Source organism: Natator depressus, chromosome 1, assembly GCF_965152275.1.
Source record: "Natator depressus isolate rNatDep1 chromosome 1, rNatDep2.hap1, whole genome shotgun sequence".
NCBI lineage: Eukaryota > Metazoa > Chordata > Testudines > Cheloniidae > Natator > Natator depressus.
In genome coordinates this window covers 320,114,872-320,135,460 of record NC_134234.1, presented here as the reverse complement: position 1 = coordinate 320,135,460, position 20,589 = coordinate 320,114,872, and the positions used below count along the sequence as shown (strand labels likewise).

At 44.1% G+C, this 20,589-nt stretch overlaps 1 protein-coding gene across 2 annotated transcripts in view; it reads left to right on the top strand.

The window, feature by feature from the left end:
• Positions 1–20,589, top strand: part of LOC141980820 (B-cell receptor-associated protein 29-like) — a 53,723-nt gene that overhangs the window by 18,329 nt on the left and 14,805 nt on the right. For both annotated transcript variants that reach the window (XM_074942464.1, XM_074942463.1), the window contains exons 5-6: positions 3,586–3,721; positions 10,115–10,226. In XM_074942464.1, the coding sequence (XP_074798565.1) occupies positions 3,586–3,721; positions 10,115–10,226 (248 nt within the window). The remainder of the gene's footprint in view (positions 1–3,585; positions 3,722–10,114; positions 10,227–20,589) is intronic.

The window sequence follows — 20,589 nt, the reverse complement described above, 5'->3', positions numbered from 1 at the left end:
CTTGCCATGGGGCTTTGGGAAGGGCTTTCAATGCCTCATGGAACCAAAACATTTTCATGGGGGAACTGGGACCCTGGCTTCAGCGTCCCATGGTGCATCCTCCTCCCCCGCATCTCAACTGCAACTGATAACATTTCATGCCTTTTTTCAAAACACTGACATAGCTGCGTGTGCGCCATCTCCTGAGAAGCCTGGATCGCGCTCAGCAGTGACTATTGTGAGCATTACAAACACCACGCGCCTTATCTTGCAGTATTTCTAGAGCGAGGAGAGGAGCCGCTGAATGGAACATGGCAATGTCCTTCAAGCAGCCATGCTGGAAGCCATAGAACAAAACAATTCCCGATTGCTGCTGGCAGTCGTACAGCAGCTGAACACAATGGAGCGTCGTTTCTGACCCAGAAACAAGCGCTGACTGGTGGGATCACTTTGTTATGTAGTTATGGGATGACTATCAGTGGCTGCAGAACTTTGTATGTGCAAGGCCGCTTTCCAGGAGCTGCATGCGGAGCTCCCGACAGCCCTGCAGCACAGCAACACTAAAATGAGATGTGCTCTGACAGAGAAAAAGCAAGTGGCAGTCACTGTGTGGAAGCTTGCAATGCCAGACTTCTACCGGTCAGTGGGGAATCAATTTTGATTTGGTAAATCCACGGTGGGGACTGTTGTGATCCAAATATTCAGGGCCATTAATTGCATGTTTTGTTGAGGGTAGTGAGTCCCTTGGCAATATGCAGGACATATTGGATGGTTTTGCTGCAGTGGGGTTCCCTAGCTGCAGTAGGGCAATAGGGATATGCATGCCATCTATCTTGGCACCAGACAACCTTGCCAAAGAGTACCTAAATAGAAAAGGGTACTTTTCTCCCCATTCCTGCTGAAGCCCTGAGCCCCGGCAGGCATGCCCCTCGGGGCTGAAGCCCTGAGCAGGCACCTACTGTGAGGCTGAAAGCCTGAGACACCCCTCCCTATTTGGCAGAAGCCAGAGGCGACGCGTGGAGAGGGGCGCATGGAGTCACGTGCCCCCCCAGATTTTTGCCAGGGTTTGCTGGACCCGCTTGGTCACCTGGTGCCACCAGGCCCCCTACCTGCATGGCAGCTGCTGGAGCTGGCAAACTGGGAGCTGCATCCGTGGGCAGAAGCAGCAGCAAATAGCAGGGAACTGCACGTAGAGCTGTTGTTTGTTGTCTCTCCCCACAGAGCTAAAGCAGCAACCCCTCCCGACAGCTCCCAGAAAAAAGCATAATGTGGGAATCACGTGCACTATTGTTTGCAGTCCGAGCAATTGAAATGAAAACTGCCACCATCTCCCCTAGGTGACCTTAGCTGATATCACCCTCCTGAGGGTAGCAGAGGCAGCAAGGGAACAGATGCTGCAATGATGCCAGCAGAAGTAATATTGGAGTGGTGTGGGAAAGTGTCCTACTGTGGTGGAAGAAATAAGGCCCTCCCCCACCCCCGCCCCCCGAAACCTTCTGCAACAGATTGCAGAGTACCTCCATGAAACTTTCCTGGAGATCTCTACGGAAGATTCCCAGGCCATCCCTCTGCACATAAACAGTTTTATCCATGGGGCTCCCTCTGCCTAGCTGGTGCAGCGACTGGGAAGCAGATAGCCACTGTTCCTCATCATTTTAAAAAAAAAAAAAAAGAGTATAAGAACATGTGACCCCAAAATATTAGTTGGAGTTGCATACTCACCAGAGATGCCTTCCCTGGCATCAAACTTGACCGCGATGCTGTTCTGTGACTGGCTGGATCGTTCCTGGGTTTCAAACAGCTCCTGGCTTTCTGGGAGACTGGATCCCCTGCTCACTTGTTTCCCATTCTCCTCTTCCTCATCCTAGTCCAAGACCACCTGAGTGTTGCCTGTGGCGGCCTGGGACTCCGATTCCTCAGAGGTATCCAGGCTGCTATTGGGGTTGTTGCTGGGAATTGCATGTAGGTTATTTTAGAAGTGGCGTGTCTGCGCTGCAAAACCAGAATGACTGTTTCTCTCTTTTCTTCTGGTATGCCTGCTGAAGCTCTTTAATTTTCACGCAGAACTGCTGCATGTCCCTAGTGTAGCCCTTGTCCCCAATGCCACACGCAATCTTTTCATAGGTGTCTACATTTCTACAGCTGGATCGGAGCTGTGCCTGTACAGACTCTTCTTCACACAGACCAATAAGATCCACCACCTCCTGTGTACTCCAGACTGGAGCGCGTTTGGGACGTTGAATCACCATGATCCACTTGGCTGGTGAGCTCTCCACGCTGAACAGACAGGAAATGGGAATTCAAAAGTTCTTGGTGCTTTAACAGGAGAGGTGCTGTTTCCTGTGTACCTAGCTGTTGAGCAACAAAGTTGAAAACGTTCACCAGAGCAGTCGCAGTGGAGTATTGTGGAATACCTCATGGACGCCAGTAAAGTCGACGTAAAGAACACTGTCTACGCTGCCTCTTCGTTGACCTAACAACATTGATTTAAGCACTACACCTCCTGCAGAGATGGGAGTAGTTAAGTCAATGTAGCAGGCAAGTTACATAAGCAGAATGGACCTGGTAGTGTAGACACAAACTTTTTGATCGATGTAAACTGCCTTCAACCAACCTAACTGTGTAGTGTAGACCAGGCATAAAAGGTTAACAGGTCTGTTAACGCTTCTCCCCAGAACAAGGATGAGGCAACCACTTGGATTTGTGAATCCAGGCAGCCATCTTACAAAGTAATTTTCACTCACTGCTGCCTTCAGCTTTAACAGAACCAGTAACATATTGCCGAAAGGCTCTGGTAATGTAAGGAGGGAAAGCTGCATCAAAATTAAGTGGAAGTCTGTGGGTGTTCAAAATAAAGAGGATCTTTGAGAACCTGAATTATACCACTTAGACTCAAGTGTTCTTTTGAAGCATTGGTAGGGAGGTGAAATTGGTGTGTGTTCCTTGTCAGAATTATGGGGAGCTGTCATATTTGGATATCTTGGAAGTAATTATCACTTTAAAATGAAAAACTCTCAGACTTTGTCACGCTTTTGTCAACGTGTGTTTTTGTATTTTATTATTTGTGTTAATACAAAACAAATGTTTTAGATCCAAAATCATCAATAGAATACATGGGACGTAATATGCAAAAATTACAAATACATTTTAAAATTAAATTGAAAAGTGCTTTTACCCTTGTCTCCTACAAGGGTTCTTATACCATGCTTATTACCATAATATCTTAGCACCTGAGTCTTGAGTTTGGGGTTCTATGTTTCTTCTATAACATTTAAATAACAGTACAAGCACCTTCAACCTTGTAAGCAGTGGAGGTTCCTGCCCCACTTTTTAAATACGTGTAATGTTATCCTTTGGAACAGTTGACATTCAGAACTGGAATTCAGGTCCTGAAAGATTTTTCACTTTTCAAGTCCTAATTTTAATTATTTGTCAACATTAAGGTTATGCATGTGTCCTATTAATTTAAGATCCTAAACAGTCTCTTAAATTTATTTATAGAAGCATTTTGTTCACCTTTACATCTAAAATAAATCTTAACTGAAAGCAAAGAATCCTATTAGGAAAAGTAATGATGCTTAAATTCTCACTGTGTTTCTTCCTCAGTGTATTGAGACGTACTGTCACCCTTATTACTCAGTTGGCAAAAGAGATGGGAATTCAGGTAGCTATGGAAATTCAAGTAGCAAATACTAATGAAGCTGCCAGAAAATACATGGAGGAGAATGAAAAATTGCAACAGGTATCTTAATTACCTTTTTAATTATCCTTTTTTTAAAAGGAAATAATTACAGCAAAAACTGTATGAGCTGTAACACCCATGGTTGGCCCATGCCAGCTCACTCATGCTCGTGGGGCTCAGCCTAAGGGGTTACAGTCCTAAAGCCCAGACTCCAGCCTGAGCCCTAAAGTCTACACTGCAGTTAAATAGTCCCTTTGGGCTCCTCTCAGTTGTGGAGCTGTTTTCTGGGTGGGTTGACCAAACATGAAAACCATTCTTCTGCATAGTTCAGCCCACTAACTACCCATCATTTGTATGGCTCCATGCTATGATGCCAAAATGTTAACAAGGGTTCTTTGTCTCAAAAACTTTCCATCTCAGTCAGTGATGCGTTCCCTGGGTAAGTGCTCTCTTCTTAGTCTCCATAGGCTTGTGTAGAGTTTCAGAGCATGTTTGCCCCTACCCTGGCTGTTAGATACCAGCAGGAGGGGATGAGCTGCATAGGTTTCAAGATTTCCACTCAGTTTATGGCAGTTGTTTGACCCTACCACTATGGTTACCTCCTCATGCTTCTAGAACAGTGGTCCCCAAATTGTGGGACATGCCCCTCAAGGGGGACACGGACAAATGTTCGTGGGCGAGGGTGGGGCACATGGTGGGGCCCGGGCCAGCCCCCACAGGGGTCAGGGAGAGAGAACCATGCTTTCAGCCCCACTCTGCCCCCAGGCGCAGTTCCACCCCTAGACCATCTCTGCCCTCATTCCCTCTCTGTCCGCAGGCCAGCTCCATCTCAAGCCCCAGCTCCTACCCCATCTCCAGTTCTGCCCCCAACTCTGCCTTCAGCCCAAGTTCTGCTGCTGAGGAAGCCTTAGCTGTGCTGTAATGGAAGGGGGCATGGATGGATTCCCTTACTGGTAAGGGGGGGTGGAACTGTAAGAGTTTGCGCACCACTGTTCTAGAACAATGTGCAAGAGGGGGATATGCTGGAACTATGAGTTTCATCCCCTATGATTTTAATTTAAAAAAAAAAAATCTAATTACTGTGATACTATTGGATATCACAGGTTCAACTGAATTGGAATGCATGGAAGACGTCCAAGGAACAATTAAAGGCTATAGGAAATGGTGTAGGTGATTCAGGAGATAGCATTATTTCCTGTCAGTATTGAGCTAGGTAGAGGGACTATTATGTTGATGGAAGTGCCATGTTTCACAAAAATAGAGAAATGAGATCCTGACCACTTGTGATCATGAAAGGAGTATTTGGATCTCTACTGGTAGCAGAACCTCTACTCTTAATCTGGCCAAATTCCAGTTTAGACAGTTATATTCTCTCTACTTAAATTTCTTCTGCAGTTGAATTTTACTAAATTTGTATGGGTTTTTTTACTGGGTTTTTTTTTTTTGGTGTTTTTTTTTAAACTCCTTAATGCATTGTGGTGTCACATTAAATGTATATATCACCCCTGAGGTGGTTATATTTTAGTAGTGGCTGATGTGATTGATATCTCTAGTTTGCATGTCTTTCTGCACTGGATTTTTGAAACACACATTTATATAGCACTCTTCTTAAAAGCTGTTGTTCACTCATAAGAACAGCCATACTGGGTCAGACCAAAGGTCCATCTAGCCCAGTATCCTGTCTTCCAGCAGTGGCCAGTGCCAGGTGCCCCAGATGGAATGAACAGAACAGGTAATCATCAAGTGATCCATCCTCTGTTGCCCATTTCCAGTTTCTGGCAAACAGAGGCTAGGGACACCATCCCTGCCCATCTTGGCTAATAGTCAATGATGGACCTATCCTCTATGAACTTATCTAGTTCTTTTTTTAAACGCTGTTATAGTCTTGGCCTTCACAACATCCTCTGGCAAGGAGTTCCACAGGTTGACTGCATTGTGTGAAAAAATACTTCCTTTTGTTTGTTTTTAAATCTGCTGCTTATTAATTTCATTTGGTGACCCCAAATGAACCCCTAGTTCTTGTGTTATGAGGAGTAAATAACACTTCCTTATTTACTTTCTCCACACCAGTTATGATTTTATAGTCCTTTATCATATCACCCCTTACTTGTCTCTTTTCCAAGCTGAAAAGTCTGAGTCTTATTAATCTCTCCTTATATGGCAGCCATTCCATACCCCTAATCATTTTTTGATGCCCTTTTCTGAATCTTTTCCAATTCAGTAATTTTTTTTGAGATGGGGCAGCCACATCTGTGACCACATCTGCATGCCGTATTCAAGATGTGGGCGTACCATGGATTTATATATTTTTATAGTTGGGATTATGTTTTCCAATGTGCATTACTTTACATTTATCAACATTGAATTTCATCTGCCAATTTGTTGCTCAGTATTGTGAGATCTTTTTGTAGCTCTTCGCGGTCTGCTTTGGACTTAACTATCTTGAGTAGTTTTGTATCATCTGCAAATTTTATCCCCTCACTGTTTACTCCTTTTTCCAGATCATTTATGAATATGTTGAATAGGACTGGTCCCAGTACAGACCCCTGGGGGACTCCACTGCTTACCACTCTCCATTCTGAAAACTGACCATTTGTTCTGACCCTTTGTTTTCCATCTTTTAACCAATTACCAATCCATGAGCAGATCTTCCCTCTTACCCCATGAAAGCTTACTTTGCTTAAGAGTCTTTGGTGAGGGACCTTGTCAAAGGCATTCTGAAAATCTAAATACATTATATCCACTGGATCCCCTTTGTCCATATGCTTGTTGACCCCCTCAAAAAATTCTAGTAGATTGAGGCATGATTTCCCTTTACAAAAACCATGTTGACTCTTCCCCAACAAATTCTGTTTATATGTCTGACAATTTTTGTTCTTTACTATAGTCTCAACCACTTTGCCCGGTCCTGAAGTCAGGCTTACCGGCCTATAATTGCCGGGATCGTATCTGAAGCAATTAGATTACATCCACAGTTAGTAGTTCTGCAATTTCACATAAGAGTTCCTTCAAAACTCTTGGGTGAATACCATCTGGTCCTGGTGACTTATTACTGTTTCATTTATCAGTTTGTTCCAAAACCTCCTCTAATGACACCTCAATCTGGGGCAGTTCCTGAGATTTGTCACCTAAAAAGAATGGCTCATGTTTGGGAATCTCCCTTACCTCCTCAGCCGTGAAGACCAACTGAAAGGATTAATTTAGTTTCTCCGCAGTGGCCTTATCAACTTCCAGGGTTGCCCAACACTTCGCTTGAATGAGCTCATGTAATAGCATGAACTGATTTAAATCAAAGGATTTAAATAACCTATTTTAATAATTTAAATAATCAATTTTAATAGTGTGTTGCTCATTTTAATCATACTTTAAAGTTACTTCCTAACAAAAAGTTGATTCTCATTGGTTGGTGACCATTAAAACATGTTGATGTGCAACTAAAGATAGCCTTTACACTAAATTTGATGTTTCTTTTTGCTAATAATACACTTATTTAAGCAATTATATCGCTTAATTTATATTTAGATTAATGATTTATGCATTTATTTTTTACTAGATGAATTTTTATTTGTGATTTGTGTTGAGCTCTATTTGGATGGAAGTTGAAAGTTGATTAAAATGCACAAAAACAGAATTTAATTATTTTATTAAATCTACCTTTAAATATGCTGGATACACTATTTTTATGTATCAAAACATGGTTTGCCTTTCAAACTAATTTATTAAACAAAGGAAATATCTGTAGTTAGTAAATTGAACTGATTAATTCTGGTCACCATGTCTTTCAGAGTTTTAGAACTTGTAAATCTCATCCTCTCACACTTTGTTTTCATTCATAGATTGGACGAGAAAAAGAAGTTTCATGCTTTTTCAGCTCCCAGTTGGTTTCCTAACTCTGAATGAACTAGTCATTGAACTGAACTAGTTCAATAAACTGAAATGAGGAAAATAGTCTTTCTGCACTTGCAGAAGAGGCCACTGCTATCAAAAGCTGGCTTAGCGCTTCAGCAAGCTGTGATTCCAAGTTGCTTAGCCAGTGACTTCCACCAGTTCAGTAGTTTGACTTTCTTTAAAGCTTGGCAGCAAATACAGATTACTTAATTGTATTTTTTAGTATTTAAATTATTTTAATTCATTAAGTTTAGGCCTTCACATAGATTAATTTCAAATTTCATTGTAAATACATTCATTTTTTAAAAAGAGATCTGTTTTCAATTTAAATAAAAATCCAGTTTAAACTAAAACTGATTTTTTCTTAATTTTTTTAATCCACCATGTCATATAATCACTTACACAAACATCTAGTATTATCTTAGATATTGGCATGGTAGCTACTTTCATTATGGCTGTTACCTGGGGATTAGCTAATTTGTTTATACACTTACAATTTAAACTTTTCAAAAGATATTGTTTTAGGAAAAGTAGAAACAAAAGGTTTAAAATTTGCCATTTGAAGTAATCCTCTGGCTGGTTCAATACGCAGTATTGTTAAGGAAGGAAAATTAATTTCATCAGTATTGTGTAACATAAGGAATTTTGCCTGGCACTAACTAGTTGGATCTTTGTAGGAAAAAGTTAAGCAAGAAGTCAAAAATACAAATTTTGGCAGTTTTGTTTCACAACTGAGATTCTGTTCAATAAAACACATTATCAAAATAAAGTTATCTAGAGGTGTGTTCAAGTGTACCTTCAGTGTAAGTAGGCGATAACAGCTTTTGGAGCCAGGAACCATAACTGTTTTTTGTAACTCTTACATATGTGAACAAACTTTAAGATCAGTATGTACTAGAAAGGATACACAGATTTACTGGTAATTCGGGTAGGTGTCTTGTAAGGAAATAAGGTCAGTAGTGTGGATTGTAGGCAAGTCCTTTTGTGTAGTCCGTGGTTGTGTGTTCATGGAATTTGGCATGTTGCCAAACTGCCACAGAATCCCCTGTTTTGGCTGGGATATCTGCCATTTTGCTCTAGCCAGATGCCTGATATCTTGCATTTTCTGTCCTGCTGGGTTGTGGCTGCAGCTTCATCTTCCTCTTTCTGTGCTGCTTTCACTACAAAGGGGACTGTGTTACATAAGAAGCACATTCTCCCCTCTTGCTAATAACAGAGTCAGAAAGCAGAGTACCTCTCCTGGCTCTCAGGATCTTCCTTGCATATCTGTGGAGGTGTGTGTGTCCTGAGGGGAGAACTGTGGCAGCCACGGGCCACGCTGGTGGGTTGCAGGTGCCAGGCAGAGCTCCATCCCACTTGGGATGCAAAGTGTACTGACTACTCCAACATTTTATTTGGTAGCTCCTCTTTCACCCGTCTTGGATGATTTCCCAAGATTTTTATCAAGGGCCTTTGCTCTTTCTCCTGAATAGTCTGAGCAATCTCATGAGTTCAGCTCTTTTTCCTATGTACTTGACTCTTGTATCTACCTCTTTACTTTTGAATGATCTCCTCCACCCTCTGTCGCTCAGCACAAGAAAATGTGTTGCTCCTTTTCTTCACCTAGAAGCTTGCCTCTTCTCCTGCTCTCCTTAAATGGGACGGTTCACGTTCGTATGTTTGATGTGGGAGGTCAGATAAGCAGAGGATTGAATTTCTTTGAAGGGAGAATACTGGGGAGGGAGGAGTATGCGAATGGGAAAGGAAGTTGCAGGAGAAATGAGGAAAAAGTCACAAACAGTGACTAATCCTGGATATTTTATCATTTGGTAATTAAGGCACAACTGTTTAATTGCTTGAAATGAAAAGATTGATAATAGCAAGTACAGTAGGTACATAACTTTTATTTAGTGCCTAATACGGCTTTTGGGGGGACTTCCAGGTGCTTAGCATTTCTGGAAATCAAATAAAACTGTATGTAAATACCTAAACATCTTATAAATATAAAAGGTTAAGTGATGACTTGATCACAAAATACAAATATTACAAGGGGAAGAGATTTCTGATAATAGATAATTATTTTATCTGGCAGATAAATGTTTGGAAGCTGCCCCTGGACAAATTCAGAGTAGAAATAAGGTACAATTTAACAGTGAAGGTAGCTAACCATTGGAGAAGATGTGGTATATTCTCTATCACTTGCGGTCTTTAAATCAAGACTGGATATTTTTTTTTTTTTCCCCCCCCCCAAAAAAGATGCTATAGTTTAAACACATATATGGGTTTGATGCTGAAATTATTAGGTGAAGTTCTTTGGCCTATGTTATGCAGGAGGTTATAATAGACAATCCTAATGGTCCTTTTCAACCTTAAATGTTATCACTATATTTATGGATGCATCTGTTTGGGGTGGGGTTTTTTCCCCCCCAGAGGTGCTAATCTTTTCTTGCTTCTTTTTGACATCAGTGTGAATTGAAGACATCCAGCACATTGTAGGATCAGGGCCAATGTTGTTTGGTCATTTGTATTAATATCTAGCAGTAATTTAAACTAATGATAACTGTATCCGCAATTTTTTTTTGATAGGTGTTGAATGAAAAAGGGAAGTGTGAAAATGAACAGGCACTAGAAGAAGACAATAAAAAACTGAGGCAAGAAACTGAAAAACTGAAAGCAGAATTAAAGAAAACTTTGAATGGTAACTTTTTTTTTAAATTGCTTTCTTTTTAATGAGAATGACTTGGCGTTCTATGCCTCAAAGCTTAGCAGTTTGGTCCTTAAATTCAATAGTCTAAGAAATGTCCTAACAAAAATATCAGATTCATCATATTTATATGTTCAAGTAATTTTGATTTTATTTCCTTTTTAAAAAAAAAAAAATTAAGCTCACTTGGTCAAATAATCCCTGGTGTAGGTCAGGTGAACTCCACTTACTTAAATGGAATTTTGAGACCTTTGTAAGCAGGTGCTTTTGGGCCAGTATTTCAGGTAAAGTCAATGTCACTTTGTCTTACAGTAAACGTGTGTTATGCAAAGTTGTACACTGTAAACAATTATAATGTAACTAAGGCACTAGAATTATAACCTTGAGCTGTTTTAATTCAGTGGGGTAGGTCTTGATATCAGTTTTATACTGTATAAGAATGCACTTTACAGGTACCAAGATGACCTTTCACATCTTGTAATACATAACTAGGCTTGGAAAATTGTGATTTTTACTTTTTTAAAATTTTGGTGGATAGTATTGATAATTTTAAAGCATTTTTCTGTTATCAATTTAAATTTTCACTTGTCCTATGCTGGATGGTGAAAGCATAGGGCTGTAACGCCAGGTACCAGTGCATTAGTCTAGTGTTGTTTTTTCATTCTGGTTAACCACTGGAGTGGGGCATGGTCCATGACTAGTGTAAATGGGCCCACAAGGAGGTAGTACCGCAGGGCATCACAGGCTCATTTCACTGTTAGTGCTTCTTTCTCTATTACCGTGTAGTTATTCTCATGGGGGAATAATTTCCAGCTAAAATATAAGACCAGGTGGTCTTCTCTGTCAATTTCTTGGGAAAGGACAGCCCCGAGCCCTACCTCCAAGGCCTCCATGTGGAGGATGAAGTCACAGTCGAAGTCCAGGCTATATAGGACTGGCTCCTGGCAGAGGCACTCCTTGAGTGTCCGGAAGATGTCTTTGCATTCTTGGGTCCACGGCATGTGCCGGGGGCTGTCCTTAGTCAAAAGTCCCATCATGGGGCTGCAATGGAAGCGAACTGGAGAATGACTCGCCGATAGTAGCCGGCGAGCCCCAGGAATTGTCACACTTGGTGTTTCATGGCAGGCAGGCCGCCAGTGCTTGAACCTTCCCCACGCTGAGTTTCACCCGTTCTCTCCCTATGGCATATCCAAGGTACGTTGCCTCTTGCTATCCAATGCTACATTTTTTGGATTGGCCGTTAGTGTCGCCTTTCGCAGGGATCTCAGGACCGCAGTTACCCATTCCAGGTGGTCCTCTCACTGGTGGCTGTAGACTACGGCATCATCCAAATACGCCGCTGCATAGTCTTGATGGGGCCATAGGAGGCGGTCCATTAGTTGTTGGAATGTCGCCGGGACCCCATGGAGGCCGAAGGGCATCCGGGTAAATCGGTAAAGTCCCGTTGGGGTGGTGAACACCATCTTCTCCTTAGAGATGGGGTCGAGCAGGATCTGCCAGTATCCCTTACTGAGGTCAATGGTGGTGATGAAATGGGCCTCCCCTAGGCAGCCAAGCAGTTCATCCACATGGAGCATAAGATATGCATCAAACCTTGAGATAGCATTGACCCACCAGAAGTCTATACAGAAGTGCTGTGTTCTATCAGGCTTGGGTACCAAGACCACTGGACTGCGCCACTCACTCTGCCATGGCTCGATGACTCCTAGGGCTAGCATGGCCTGTACTTCCTCCTTGACCTCCTGCCGCATTCGGTGCAGCAGGGGCCTAGTCGTCTCCTGGACTACCTTCCCTGGTTCAGTCTGGATGGCATGATGGACCAGGGTCGGGTAACCGGGTAGGACCATAAAAGTTCTCCTGAAAGCCTGCAGGAGATATTGGGCTTGCTTTTGCTGCTGCTCCATGAGCGTGTCGTCGAGCTGGTGGCCTGCAGGGTCGTCTGTCAGGGGCACGCAGGGACCCAACTCAGGTTCTAGCAGGTAAGGGTTAATAGGCCCTCCCACCACCATGTCAATAGATTCACGTGATATCGCTGGGTCGTCTTGCGCCAGTCGGGCTGGTGGACCTCACAGGATGGGCCCGATCTTCCGGACCACCTCATAGGGTCCCTGCCAGCAGCTTCGATTCGCTCGACAGCAGGAGGAGCAGGACCCGATCATTGGGCTCAAAGGCACGGACCCGCGCTTCCTGGTTATAGGTTCGTTCCTGGGTTTCCTGTGCAGCTTTTAAATTTTCGCATGCTAGGGCTCCGGCCTGAGTAAAGCGCTCCTGGAGCTGGAGAACGTACTTCAGGAAGCCCTGGGTTGGCGACGGAGACTGCTCCCATGTCTCCCGCATTAAGTCTAATAGGCCCCACGGGTAGTGGCCATATAGTAGCTCGAACGGGCGAAAATTTTGTTGATGACTGGGGTACCTCACAGATTGCCAGCAGTAAGGGTGGGAGTAGCTGGTCCCACCAGCGTAGTTCATCTGGGGAGTACTTGCACAGCATTTCCTTCAGGGTCCAATTGAATCGTTCCACCAGCCGGTCAGTCTGTGGGTGGTAGACGGAGGTGCATAGCTGTTTAACTCCCAGGAGCTCGCATACCTGCTGCAACAGCCGGGAGGTGAAGTTGGTGTCCTGGTCCGTTAGGATTTCCCGGGGCAGGTGCACTCGAGCAAAGACCTTCACTAGTTCGCCGGCAATGGTTTGGTTGGTGGTGCTCCGCAATGGCACGGCCTCAAGAAAACGGGTGGCATAATCAACTATGACCAACACATACTGGAATCCCACGGCACTTCTCGGGAGCGGATTCACAAGGTCCATGGCCACCTGCTCAAGTGGCATCTCCACTATGGGCGTGGGAACCAAAGGGTCCTTGGGTACCCCTGGGGGAGCCACTAATTGGCACTCCGGGCAGGAGCTACAATAGTTTCTCACCTCCTGGTGAATGCCGGGCCAGAAGAACCGCGTCAAAATCCGGGCGAGGGTCTTTTCATGGCCCAAGTGCCCTGCGGCAGGGATGTCATGTGCAAGCTTCATTACTGTTTGGCTGTGGCACCAGCAGCTGGGTCCATGGTTCTTCCATGCGGGGATTGCATTCCACCCCGGTAAAGACGGTCATGGCATAGCTCAAAACGGGGCCCTGATTTGTGCTATGTGGGTCGATCATGGCCCCATTGACAGCGAGTGGCTGTCTGTAGGCGCCACTAAGGGTGGTGTCTACTCTTTGATTGCAGCAAAAGTTGGTATTAAGTCAGGGTTCGACAGCCAGCCCAGGCGGGGGGTCCACAGGTTCCTCAGTCCCTCCCTCAGGTTCCGGGTCCACCACCTCCTCCTCCAGTTGGACCTCGGGGCAATCTCCTTCCAGTGCCGGGGTCGAGCGGAGGATCTCCTTGAACGCCAGCCAGTCACGCCCCAGAATCACCAGGTAGGCTAATCGAGGGGCCAGGCTGACGATCATCCGTCGTGTGACCCTGGCTACCGTTCGTGGGATCTGGGCACTGGGGTAGGGCCGCACATTGCCGTGGATGCATTGCAGACGGATCGTCCCCAGGTGGGGGTCGGCCCAGGGCCCCAAGGTCTGATGGATTAGCGTCTGGCCACAGCCCAAATCAGTCAGGGCCAGGGTTGTGTGGTCCCCGACAACTACTGGAACCATGATCTTGGGGACCTGTGGCAGCCAGGCCCAGGTCTCTCCCGCACAGATGTGGCCGAAGCTGCATTCCATCTCAGTGCAGTCACACTGGAAGTATTCATATTTCCCACATAAAAAACAGGGCCCAAGTTCTGGGCGACCACCCCGGGTGGGGGCTCCCATCAGGCCCCTGGGGGGACTCAGATTGGTCCTCGGGACACTCGGCATTGGGGGGTGGCGCAGATCCTTGTTGAGGTGGGAGTTCAGGGCATCTGGCCCGGAGCGAGCCTCTTGCCTGCGAGGGAGACTCCGAACTTTGGTCTGAGCCCTCTTTCTTTTCAGGATTAGGGCACTCTGGCCCTGGGGGGTGGGCTCTGGTAGCTGGCCCCACCAGCGCTTCGGCCACGAGGAAGTCTTCCATCAAGGCAGCGGCTAGCATTGCTGGCTGATGGCGAAGCACCCAGACCCTTCCTCGTGCCAGGAAGATGTAGACGAACTGTTCTAAAATAATTTGTTCCGTGACCTCGTCCATGGTCCTCCTCTCCGGCTGTAGTCACCGCTTACATGCTTCCTTCAGCTCTTGGGCCACCAACCAGGATCTGGTGCCTGTGGGGTAGGTTTGGCTCCAGAACCACTGCCGAAAGGTTTCCGGGCTGACATCCAAGGCGTCCAGGATTGCTGCCTTTACCTTGCTATAGTCCCTTGCATCCTCCGTAGACAGCCCTCTGTACGCTGTTTGGGCTGTCCTGGTTAAGTATGGGGCCAAGAGCGTGGCCCGTTGGTCAGGAGCCCACCCTGAAACCAGCGCCACTCTTTCAAAAACTACCAAAAAGGCTTCAGGGTTGTCATCAGGTCCCATCTTAGTCAGCCGCACCAGTGCAGTGGTGTGGGGTGACGCAGCTGCGGCTGGGGCGCCGTGGGGCGAGGCAGTACTATCGTCAGCTGCTGCAGGCATTGCCGCTGTTGTTCCTGGTTCTAAACCCCCAGGTCCCGAATCAGCTGCTGTTGCTGTCCTCTCAGCTGCTGGAGTTGGGCTGCCTGCTGCTGCTGGAGCTGGGCCACCTGCTGTCGCTGCTGGCTCTCGGTCAGGAGCTTGATAAGTTTGTCCATATCCATGGCTCTTTCTGGGGTACATTCTCTCTCTCTCTCTCTCACACTCACACACTCACACACACCCCGACCCTTTCTCACAGCAGTCGAGGGATCATGCCCACATTCTCCACCACATGTAGAGAGGTTAGCTGGGGCTCGTCTCTCTCCGGGGCAGCGGGGAACCACACCGCCTCACTAAATTCGGGAAGATGTCTTGTGGGGAATTAGTTCGGCTGTGGGAGTCTTCCTCTGCGGTCCTTGTGAGGGCAGAACTAAACACAGTAAGCCTAGGACCTAGGTCAGGGCAGGGCAATGGTGAGTCAGGCGCTCAGGCCCTCAGGCAGGGGTTGAGCAACCACAGTATATAACAGCAAGCTCAGGCCCTAGGTCAGGGCGGGGTAATAGAGAGTCAGGTGCTCAGGCAGGGGCTGAGCAACAACAGCATATAACAGTAAGTTCAGGCCCTTGGCTCTGAAGGGCTTGAGAGAGGGGGAGACTGCCACCGGCAAGTTGGGTGGCAGGGGGGACGCAGGCCCTCCCACTCCACTGTGGCCGTAGCAGTGGCAGAAGACCTGCTGCTGAGTCAGTGGGGATCCTGGCTGCAACACACTGACATGGGTTCTGGCAGTGCTGCAGCCAGACTAGGGTCAGCTGCTTCCGGGTTACTTCCAGACTCCCCCTCTTGAGGTACCTGGGTCAGGGTGGTGTCCTCAGTGGGGTCCAGCACCATGGGTTCCTCAGGATAGCTGGCAAGGGGCAAGTTCAGCAAGTCCTCCAGGTAGCTGGCACGGGGCAGGTTGGGCCAGTCCTTGGGTTTATCACAGGCTGCTGGGGTTTCCCAGTCGCGAACTAGACCGGAGGCGTCTGGCCTCCCTGGTGGCTGCCCTCTCAGTGAGCTCTGGGGTCGGGCCTTTATACTTCCGGTGCCATGCCTGACCCTCTAGGGGGCGGGCTCAGAGCTCCCTGACACCACCCACTCTGATGTCCAGAGGGTGTCCTCTCTCCAGGGCGGCAGGGAACCACACTGCCTTACTACAAGATTCAAAAAGTTAGTTTTATAACTTTTAAAATACAAATTGTCAATATCAGATGTCAAAAAATACAATCAAAATATCCTTAAGTTCTCAAGCAGCATTTTTCTTTCTTTGCCTATCTATACATTTTGATAAGCATTGATGGAAACATTTTTCATTAGTTTGTGTGTGTCCAGTTAAATTGACATTAACTTATATTTACTGATACAAATCTTATCCTTCCAAGCCTATGTATAATCTTCCTCCTCATACCAAAAAATGGATGGTATATGAAAAGTTTATTTGGTACAGTGTATCTTTTTAAACCACAGATACAAGGTAAGCCTTTACTGGAATTCTGACTCTCTCTCTCTCTTAACTGTAGAGACATTAGCTTTTTCTTTTCTTTTTTCTTTTTTTTTTAAATGGGGGGGATGATGTGCTTTGAAGCATGACACCATATGTTATCAGCTACCGTGTTTAAGGTTTAGGCTGTCAGAACTGCTTTCTTGGTTAATTGACACTGAGATAAAAGCAGATTTTACCTGTTTGAAGATGTCGTATTTGGATCTTTCAAGGTGTGTGACATTTATGAACACCCACCCATCTGAAATTAATGTTTTAGATAACATTACTTGTGACCTTGCGAAGATCAAATCGACACAATCTAGTCCAAAAATGTTTTTCCTTGATGATATACAGAATGCTGTCACCATAAGGTAGCAGTTCTCATGAGATCACAGAGTGGTCAGTGCCCTGGCTAGAGTAGTGTGCCTCTGCTACTAGACTGCAAGAATAGAAACTCCAAATGCTTAATGAATCATAGTTGTCAGTTCTAAACCTAAAGACAAATTAAAACTGCAGAACAGCTGTTTTTAGTTGGGCTTGGTGCATTAATTCATCAAGAATCCATTATTTTGAATGGAGGGGGTCTCCTTTACCCTTTTCCCTGCCAGGCAGGTTTGATTGTGGGTTCTCCATCCCCTGCTGTTTCCTTACAGAAAGGGAAGAAAGGCTTCCTTTGAAGTGACAAGCTCATTGAAAGGAGAATGTAAATGCATATGTGTATTTATATTGGCAGGGTATAGCCTTAATATATATGATAAGCTTTTTAGCCAGGAATGTAATAGAAAGCTGGGGTGAAAGTAGGTTTGTCACATGCCATCTCAGCTGCAGTCCCTGTGGGGGTTTTGGGGGATGTCCTTCAGCTAAAGTGCACCAAAAATAAGTCTCCACAAATTCAATTTAAGAAGTTGTATTGTGAGGAATCGGTTTCTGACGCTGTCATATGCAGAGGGTTAAAATATGGTTAATAACCATGGGGAGACTCCTAGGCACTACAATAATACAAATAATAAAGGTCATCCTGCCAGGATATGTCTCTACACTAGATTTTTTTTTCTTAACCTTGAATTGGTTAATTGCTACTTAACTTGAGGTACTCAACATGAATGTAAAAGCTAATGTGGGCACACCCCACATGTTTGATCCAGGCTATATTTATTTCAATTTTTATATCAAGTTATTGAGGTATGTCTTGTAAAATTTCAGAATATAACTTCCTTAAAACTGAGCAGTGGAATGTGAAACTTCATGGTTTTTAAAAGTAAGACCAGTGCATTAAAACAAGTTTTTCAGTGCGTTATTTTTAATAATCTCAACTTTGATCTTTCTTATCTGTGTTGCGCTTTGGTGAGCGCGTATGACTGAAAAAAATCTTTGAAAAACATTCTATTTCTTCCTTTGTATTTGCATAGTTGCAAAGTAATGTCTCTTTGAAGTTTCCTTTTACCTAATCATGACAGACCTAAACCACAAACAAAATTAATGAAAAAACCCTTTATGGTTTTTCCTAGCCTTATTTTGGTAAAATCCGGTATGGTTTGATTGCTTTAGAAGACTGTTTTTGCTCTTTGAATGGCAAATAGACTGTGTACACAGCATATTACACCAAGCGATTCCAGATATTTCTTGCTGTAATATGAAGCTGGTCATGAAACACTTTGTACATAAGGATGGAATCCTGTGAGTGGTTCATTTGCATTAAAAAGTGGCAGTATATTAAGTTTGACATTTTAATAATAGAATTTTGTATCCAGATCAACACACTAACTTTATGGGAAAGGTGAACTGTTACGGTTTTGGTTCAATGTGAGATTTTTGAATTTTCTACTGGGATCCAAATACTGAGGGGGTGTTTTTTGGGGGCCCTCTGAGGAGCAGTCTCTTAATCATGTGAAAACTACAAACTGGTGCGTCAGTTTAGAACACACCATTTTTCCTAGAGAAGATAAGGCCAGAATTCTAGATAAGGGGTTACCTAAATCTGAGAAAAAGTTGGAGAGGAAGTGACAGCGATTTCAGACAGTTTTTTGTTGTTTTGTTCTGGTTTTTCCATCCCCATTTAGGCCTCTTTTTTAGCAATGCTATGGAAGTGAAGGGAAGGGGGCTTTTATTTTTCTTTATTGCAGACCCACATACTGAGGGCTTTACAGGCACCCAGCAGTGGGTTAGCTAGGACTTTCAGAGCCTAAGTCCATTTTTAGCATACCTGGACATGTAATTACATGTCCTTAGAGAGAAATTCTGAGATGGCAGTTTATAGATGCACACGCATATTATGAAGACTGTTTCACTACTATCTTAAAATGACTGAATGCTGGCAGGATTTAGTAGTGGTGATGTAGACCTGATGATCATGAGTGACTGACTGTCTTCTGGTATGATTTTCTGTATAAAGCCAAAAAAAAGAATCCAGAAATAAGAAAATATTTCTCCTTTTGCACATAGATGCATTTCAAGACTATAATTGCTTATAATAGGAAAATTTTCATCTAAATTCTCAAGGGCTCTTAACCTGTCTGCTAGCATTGTACTTATTACCTTCTGCATGTAGACAAGTTTACTTATGGAAAACTTGTACATACAAATTTGCAGGGGCACTTCTCAAGGCTATTTCTGAAATTGTGAAGTTTCTTTGGTGTGTTTTAGTTTCCTAAATTTCAATCAATAGTAAACATAATAACCCTACATACTGTAACAACATAATACACTATTTTGCTAGTGCCATAAATTGTCTAAAAACCCCCAATGAAATAAACTGGTCTGAGTTTAATTTGCAGGACTTTCCTTCTCTTAGCTATCCTTTTCATGAATGGATTAGAAAAGTCTTGCCTAGTTGAATACATTTAAATGACTATATATTAACCTCATCTACCTTGTCTCTCTGTATATTAACCAGGCATTTGTCTTATCCATCCTTTCTCACTTATGGATCCTGTACTTTAGGGAGCTATTGAAATGTGAAGTATTTGTTGTTCATGACCATGGTACCTTTTCTGAGGGAAGTACAGCAGAATTGACCTACTCCTTTTCCTCCTCAACTCACCTGGCCTTCTGCGGGCACTGCACTAATATCTAGTAAAAGCTACAGCTTTATTTACACACAACAAAAAGTTGTTATACGGATTGACAAGTATTAATTAAGCATTGCAGCAGAACAGATCCCTGCCAAATTCCTCAGTAGTATGTGAACATCTCATTATAATGCTCAACTCCATATGACTTGCACCAAATGTTCTGCCTGTATCTGAGAGCATGACAACCCTTCTGCTCTTCCATTCCTATATATTTTCATTACATATGACCCTTCTTCCATACTAGACTCCATCCATATCAAAGCTGTTCCACTACACAGAATAAGAAATCCAAAATAAGAGGACACAGAACCCCACTGACATGTCTCTCTCTCTTTTCCTGTCAACCTTCCAGCCACAATAAGCAAAGGGGATAACATCTGTCTCTTTCGTTGTTTAATGTGGCATTCATGTTTTGCAAAATGTTTAAAGTGTGTGTGGGGAGAGAATTTTGAACTTGATGCATAAAATTTTCAAAAGTGCATTTGGTACTTCGAAGCTTAAGTTTAAGTCACTTTTGAAAATGAGATTTTGGGTATGTCTACACTGCAGCTGGGACTTGTGCTAACTTAGTTCCAGCTAGTGTGCTAAAAGTAGCAGTGGGGACGTTGCAGCACTGGCTGAGACTTGGGCTGGGAGCCTGAGTTCAAGCCAGCCTGACCCCCTGGGTCCAAACTCAGACAGCCCAAGCTGCCTCCAGTATTGCAGTCTCCACACAGACGTTTTTAACACACTAGCTCAAGGTGAGCTAGCGCAAGTCTGTCTGCCCACACTGGGAATCTCACCTCCTGGCTGCCGTGTAGACATGCCTTAAGGTGCTTTTGAACACATTATATTTACACACACACACACACACACACACACACACAACTAAAAAGAATTCAAGATAGTTCTCAGAGGCTGATGTGGGGGCGGGGAGAAGGAAAAAGATGCTGTTGAAACAGGATCCTGGATCCTTTAAACAGATTTGATTTGTGTACAAAATAATTGTAACAAGAACATTGTGTTGCTAGTTCTCTGGCCAAAACCATCCCTTACCTCCTCCCATAAAACCCAATCTAGTTTTAAAATACACACACCATTTCAAGACCTATAATATTACAATCATTCATTTTTTTTTAATTTAAAATAAATTGATTCAAGATTTGAAAGGTATGAACAAGAAATGGGGACACATGAAAGCATTTGATAAATTTTATCACTACCAGTGAGAGTTCAG